The sequence below is a fragment of the Asparagus officinalis genome, unplaced genomic scaffold (assembly GCF_001876935.1).
Source record: "Asparagus officinalis unplaced genomic scaffold, Aspof.V1 AsparagusV1_Un549, whole genome shotgun sequence".
NCBI lineage: Eukaryota > Viridiplantae > Streptophyta > Magnoliopsida > Asparagales > Asparagaceae > Asparagus > Asparagus officinalis.
The window spans coordinates 1-7328 of NW_017972812.1; the positions used below are offsets into that span (position 1 = coordinate 1).

The 7328-nt window shown below is 36.4% G+C and overlaps 1 protein-coding gene across 1 annotated transcript in view; it reads left to right on the top strand.

Annotated features, from left to right (window-relative positions):
* Positions 1–2065: 2065 nt before the first annotated feature.
* LOC109827913 (protein HASTY 1) overlaps positions 2066–7328 on the top strand; it is a gene marked incomplete at its 5' end in the record, with an annotated part of 24213 nt that continues 18950 nt past the window's right edge. Inside the window, 10 exon segments of the mRNA XM_020394935.1 lie at positions 2066–2209; positions 2296–2322; positions 2324–2377; positions 2477–2546; positions 2688–2758; positions 2866–3029; positions 3122–3193; positions 3273–3510; positions 6942–7004; positions 7117–7328. The exon segment at positions 7117–7328 is cut by the window's right edge and continues 28 nt beyond it. Of these exon segments, the coding sequence (XP_020250524.1) occupies positions 2066–2209; positions 2296–2322; positions 2324–2377; positions 2477–2546; positions 2688–2758; positions 2866–3029; positions 3122–3193; positions 3273–3510; positions 6942–7004; positions 7117–7328 (1115 nt within the window).

The window sequence follows — 7328 nt, forward strand, 5'->3', positions numbered from 1 at the left end:
CCCCACCCAAAAAAAAAAAAAGGAAAAAATTATTTCTAGATCTGACGCTTAAGTGGAATGAATAAAGTTTAAAGGGGTTTAGAGGGGAAGCAACCAAAGTTTTAGGGGGTCTTGTGAAATTGACCATATAAGACAAAAAATATGAGTAGTAATAGTAACTAGACATCTAAGTCAAGTAATCATTACTAAGCTATTGAGTTTTTATGAAAGAGGCTTGTTCAGAAAAGGGATGTCTTGTTGGAGTTAAATGAGAATTAAAAAGACAGATGATATTAACCATGATAATATTCTTCAAATTTGATCTTTTATTAGAATAGGTTAAATTGGATTTTGAAATTGAAAGGAGTAAATCTAACGATGAGCTCTTACAAGTTCCAAATGTATTTAGTATTAGAATAATCGTATAATATTATTTTTAGGTTTAGTTCACATTTTAACTTTTGCAAAGAGCAAGCAACTCCCAAGACTAATGTTTTTTTTTTGGTCAATTATTCATAAGGCCAATGTTGCTCATATTATATAAAACTGAGATGAAGAATTACAAATCAGGAGGTGTAATCATAACCTTTGAAATCCCATATAACTGTGTTCAAACTATTGTGGAACCTTTAAATCTCGCCCTTTTATATGTGGGACAAAAGTTTGTTACAATCACTCACCCTAGTTAACGAACCCTGGTTAACTATGGCTGTAAATTGGAATCTTTACAGGTGGGACCGTGGGTTACAAATTACCCCAAACTCCTTTTTCACTCCCTCATTTTCCCGCTCCATCTTCTTCTTCCTCTCTCATCGTCTTCAACCTCCAATTATCGAAATCCATGGGGAAAAAGTCTAGAGTGACTGATTTTGGTGTATCAGGTCCAAGCGGAGTTTTGATTTGCGCGGATCATGAAACACAATGCCGATACGCACTCTGATTATGAGCTATGCTGTTGTCAGCAGTTGATGGAATAGCCCACTAGGTAGTGGTGGATCTAGAAAATTCTTCTTGGAGGGGTGGACAACAAATATCTATTTAGCAAAAATAAAATCATAAGATTATAAAATAATCAAATATATAAATATTGGTTTCGGGTTTGGTTTTTAATTGCTAATAGGCTAAATTTAAATTGGTTAGCTCATTTGAGGTTATTATTTGAAAATTAAAATGTGCTACTAACTACAATTGTCAAATGAGCTAGGTGCAAATTGGGTTTAATTTGTGTTATGTAAGTTAAATTAGCTTGGGATGCAATTTTTTAAATTGTGGGGGTGCATAATGTAATTTTTGAAGGCTTATAAATGACATTTTTGAGAATGTTAGGGGTGCAACTGCACCTCTAGTGGAGTCATGGATCCACCCCTGCCACTAGGGGTGTAATTGCACCCCAAATCTTTTGCAAATTATCATATGGACCTTCCTATATTTACAATCCCCCCACCCCTTCCCACCACCAAATTTTAACATCTGTACCCCAATCTATCTCAAACTACTAATGCAATTAGTAGCCATTTGTATAATCGCATTGGAAATTAGAAGCCCATTTAAATTTCATGTCAAATGGGTCCAAACTATAAACTCAAAACTAACAACACTACAAACCCAAACACCCAGAACTAAAACCTAATAGTAAATTCAAAAAACCATTTCCTAGAAGTCTCTCTCAATGTGTGTGCTATTTCACCAATCTAAATTCCAAAGACCCAAGTGGTCAAACCCCTACCTGCATCCCGCCGCTTCTTGGACCACCTCATGCACGTACCGCATCCCCGACCCACGCCGGACCTCCTCTACCTCAAGCTTTTTGGTTCTACTCTTTTCTCCTCAAATTTTCACCTGGAGTCAAATGAGTTGAATGTTATATTATTATTTTTAGCTAAATAGATATTTGTAATCTATCTTTATAAGACTTTTTTTGGATCCGCTATTACCCGCAATCTCTAAGCTTAGGTTTTTGACAAGGACCCCACATCGGTTGTGCACAGAAACTATGTACAACTGCGTTGTGTGTTTATTCATGTTTTTAAAGATTCATAGTCGTAGTTGGATCTTTTGCTGATAATTGCTTTTTTCATGGTTTTAGCATTTAGTTCGATTCAGATGGGATGAATTTAGCGTTACAGAACGAAGTGATTTCGCTAAGGTTGCTGTTAACTTATTATCAGAAGTGATCAACCCTCAGGAGGAATGGGCGTTGAAGAGTCAAACAACTGCTCTTGTTGCTGAGGTGTTTATCTATCCTTTGATCGTTGTTGATGCTTGAAGTTAATTTGGAGATACATAGAGTTCAGTTCTTTTCATTTTGCATACTAGGTAATCAGGAGAGAAGGAGTAACCTTAATGGCAGGAGCTGCTGCCGGCTTTAGTTTCTCTATCCAATAAAGGCCCCATAGAGGTACATCAAGTTGTTTTCTAAGAGTTGTCTTTTACAATTATTTATCATGTTTTTGCACCTCTTTTTTTGGAAATGTTTGATTTGCATGTATATGAGCAGGCAGAGTTGGTTGCGATGATGTTGAGATGGCTTCCTGAAGATATCACAGTTCACAATGAAGATTTAGAAGGTACTCTTATCAATTTCATCTGTTAGTGTTACTTGATAGTGATCTTTCTTTTCTTTTATTCAAAATTGTCTCTAGTATAGTCAATTACAAATCCCGATAATGTTGCTGCCCGTTATTCTAATTGTTTGAGTGCATGCGCAGGTGATCGTCGTAGGGCATTATTGCGAGGGCTTACTGAATCTCTGAGTGAGATTTTGCCTTTGCTATACACTGTAAGCTAGCTCTCTCCAACATGTTTTAGTTTCATTAATTTTGTTTTGTTATGGATAGTTCTCTGTTTAAATTATTCTGGATAGTGAATTCTGTTGTCTTCTCTTAGCTACTCGAGAAACACTTTGGTCTTGCTTTAAGTGAATATGGCAAGCAACAACTGGTTGCTGCAAAACAACATGCATCTACAGTGACTGCCGCTTTAAATGCTGTCAATGCTTACGCTGAATGGGCTCCTGTTCCTGATCTTGCCAGATATGGCCTGATACATGGGTACAATATCAAGTTGTTCTATTGCATTTTCTTTTAAATAATGTTGATATTCTTGTGGGGCTGATATTAATATTTGTGACCTTTTGTAACAGATGTGGGTTTTTACTCTCTTCCCTTGAGTTTCGCCTTCACGCTTGTGAATTTTTCAAACTTGTTTCCCAAAGGTACATGTGACCACTGTTATTTTTATGTGATACAAAATTAAATCATTTCCTTATCTGTATTTTCTCTATTTTCATGCAGAAAAAGGCCTGTTGATGTTACTTCCTCAGAATTTGACTCTGCAATGAGTAACGTCTTCCAGATCCTGATGAGTGTGTCTGGGGATTTTTTAAACAAATCTAGCTCCAGTATTGCTGGTATTGATGAAAGCGAATTTGAATTTGTGGAATGTATATGTGAGAGTCTGGTGGCCTTAGGTTCTTCTAACGTGCAATGCATTTTGGGTGATGGAACCCTAATGTCTCAGTATCTTCAACTGGTAATAACCTTTGAAATTAACTATTGTGTTTACAAATCTGCATCTTCTGTCACGTTATCTATATGATTTTTTCTTAATGGGTAGATAAGTGTTTGAAATTTAGTGAGGATAGTGTGAACAGCCTTAAGATCTTTACGTGTGCAAGCTAATAACCTCTTGGACCCTAAAACGAGGAAAAAGACCTCCTATTCCATGTGAACTTTTAAAAATTCAAAAAATACCCTCATTCATTTTTTTCCCTTCTTCTTTTCTCTTTTATTTTTTACTTCCTTTTTTCTTTCTCAGTTCTCCATGCTATGAGCCTCTCTCATCTCTCTCCTCCCCTCTCAATTTCAATCACTCATCTCCCTCTTATTTTCTCATCTTCAATGTCTGTCATCATATTCTCCTTTTCCATTGCCACCTTCATCTCCATTGATGTATCTCTATCAATGCTCCTGCTTCTCCTCCATATCTTTCTTCTTATCTATCCTTTATCTTCCTCTGTCTCGATCTTTCCCCCTCCTCCCGCCTCTTCCTACTCTCCTTCTCATCCGCCTCTCCACCTCCTCATGGTCTCAGTCTCCGATGCATCTCTTCCTTCTTTTTTGTCATCAGTTCTCCTCCTCTTCCCCACTTTCTTTCACCCACCCCTCTTTTACTATTGCCTCTTCTCTTATTTCCTCCGCCTCTCCTCCTCTAACCCTCTTTTCACTACTTTTTATTTTATGAACTCGTAATATTAAGATTAATACCTTAAACCTTGTCTTTCTTGAAAAGAGATAAAAATAGAAAAGACATATAATGCTCATGATCTGTAGCAAAAAAAAAGTTTGAGGAAGGAAGAGAAAAAGAACGAGTTACCTTTACCATTTTTACTCATAAAACCGTCAAGGTAGGCGACGAGAGGATGAAAGAGGAGAGATAAGCAGTAAGGAGGAAAATATGGTGGTTGAGAAAGGAGGAGAGAAGGGAGAGAGTTATTATCTTTTATGTTTTTATTTGAAAAACATTGTCGCTATTCATAAAGCTGCTACTTTTGTTATTTAATTTTTACATTTTATGTTCCTCGGTATGCTATTAAATGCAACTTTTAATCATAAATTGTATCATTGTTTTCATAAAACTATTGTATTATATACATAATATGTTACTATTGTTCAAAAAAGGGTTACTTATTGTACATAATATGTTACCTTTATTTTTAAAATTGCTTTGTTCATAAAACCGTTCTCTATTGATTAAATTGTTACCTCTTATGTTTGCCCAAGTCTATGTTATAAGATATTATTTTTGTTCATAAGTTGGTGCATTTGTTGACGATATATTACTTTTTGCACATAACATGGTACATTTGTTCATAAAACTGTTACCTCTGTTCATAATATTATTTTTTATTTATGAAGATGTTATCTTTTTGTTTCTTGCGGAATGCGGACTATGCTATGAAATGTCAATTTTATTTTTAAATGTTTACCTTTGCTCATTAAATGTTACCTTTTGGAAGAAGACGATGAACGGCTAGGAATGGTGTTTTAGGTGAGGAGACAATGTTGAAAGATGATGACGGAGGAGGAGGAGAGACGATAGAGCAAAAAGAGGGTGGAGGAAGAAAGGTAGCAAAGGGAAGGGAGGAGCGGGGGAGGAGGGGTGGCGGAGGAAAGAGATGGGGTGGAGGAGAAGGATATAGGATGGACAGTAAGGGAGAGAAGGGAGGAATATGGGTAGTGATATAGGAGGATGATAGATGAAGAAAAAAAGAAGAAAAATTCGGAAGATAGGAGGCGAGGTCGAGGCCGAGAAGGATAGTAGGAGGAGAGGCGACAATATTGAGAGGGAGAAAACAATGAAGGAGAAGGCAATAACGGAGGAGGAGAGAAGATGATTTTTTTTTTTTTGAAGCTGAAGATGAGAGAGGAGAGAAATTGGTGAGGTTAATCTGTTCATTGGGGAAGTGGGGGGGAGTACGGGTAGTGATATAGGAGGATGATAGATGAAGAAAAAAAAGAAGAAAAATTCGGAAGATAGGAGGCGAGGTCGAGGCCGAGAAGGATAGGAGGAGGAGAGACGATAGTATTGAGAGGGAGAAAACAATGAAGGAGAAGGCAATAACGGAGGAGAAGAGAAGATGATTCTTTTTGAAGCTGAAGATGAGAGAGGAGAGAAATTGGTGAGGATAATCTGTTCATTGGGGAAGTGGGAAGGAAAACGGAGGGTAGAAAAGGAAGGACAAAAAAAGAAAGAAAGAGGTTTTTTTTTTGGAATTTTTAAAAGTTAACATGGGATATGGGGTCTTTTATTTCGTGTTTGGGGTCCATGGTTATTTGCTTGCCCAAAAAGATCACGGCGAAAGTAGCACATATTCATATTAATATTTCTGAGCTGATGCGATTTTTCCTAAAAAAATATATAAAGTGTAATTATGAAGACTAGATTTCCTCAGAACATCTCTTGGATATAAGTGGGCATTGTTATTAGTGTTATCATTACATTTCACTGTTTTTTTCCCTGAATTTTTTGAAGTTCCATCTTTTTATCGTCTGTTCCAGGACGGGGAGAGGGAAAGGTTAGGGTTGCGCTATCTTACCATAGTATAGTAGTGTTTGAAAAAAGCAACTAGCTATTCTTGAATGCAACAATAATATGTGGTTCAAATAGTAAACAATGGTACCAATGTTATGGTAGGATGAGGATTGGTATAACGCTTAGTAACTAGCTATTCTTGAAAATTCAGTTATTCAACAATAATCTGTGGTTCAAATAGTCAATAACAATGCCAAGGATATGGTAGGATGAGGATTAGTATAATTCTTATTAGTTAAACTTGAACGTGGAGTAGTATGTTATCAGAAATGATGACCTTAATTCTACTAATATATTTTTTTTATGATAGAGCTAGATCTTAGGTTCCCTGAGGTTTCTGTTCTGCTGGTATTGTTAGAGTTAGACTACAAATATATGGAATGGAGTATCCAGAGGTGTTTTTAACTTGGATGCAGTTTTTCCTGCTGGAGTATAGGATCACATACATTTTGATTCAGTCATGTGGAGAGTTCACCCAGATAAATGTAAAGTATGTCTTGTCATGCTTCCACCAGTTTTCTCTGTTACGGCGGAGAAGGAAGTTCAATATATCTTATAATTACCAGTAGAATCTATCAGTTAAAACATGCATGTTCTTGTATTATTTGCTCATAGGAAACAATAGTGAGGTAGTAATGCTCTTTTTTTAGACCTACTTCAACTAATACAGAGGCCTATTTCTCTGTTGTTTTTCCTTATTCCAATTATTCATCTACTGATAGTAGCCAAAGTTAACATTATTGTCTATCTTATATTCCATTTTATATGCACAGAAATGATTGTGGCTTTCTCATACTACTTCCTTTCATCCGTGTTTCATATGATTTAACTATTTCTCTGTATTTTAAATATTTATGCTTGTCTTTCAGATGCTGGGCTATTTCCAACATTTTAAGCTCGCGCTGCATTTTCAGTCTTTGCTTTTTTGGCTGGTAAGCACATATTCTTGCAGATAAGCCTCATTGAAAGTCCACTACCCACTCTAATGTTTAAGTGAGTAAATATTTCTTATAGAATGTTTACCAATTACCATATTTGTCACAGGTGGTCATGAGAGAATCAATGTCAAAACAGAAGACTCCTGTACAAACTGCTGGAGATAATAATGTGGCAGTTCAGGCAGAGGAGAAGAAAGGGGTTTCATCTCTCCTCAATGATGACATGTATGCTGTTATTTTGGATGTGTCTCTCCAGAGAATGCTCAAAAAGAATATTACACCTGGATCCACTCCATCAGTCGAGGCATTAGAATTATG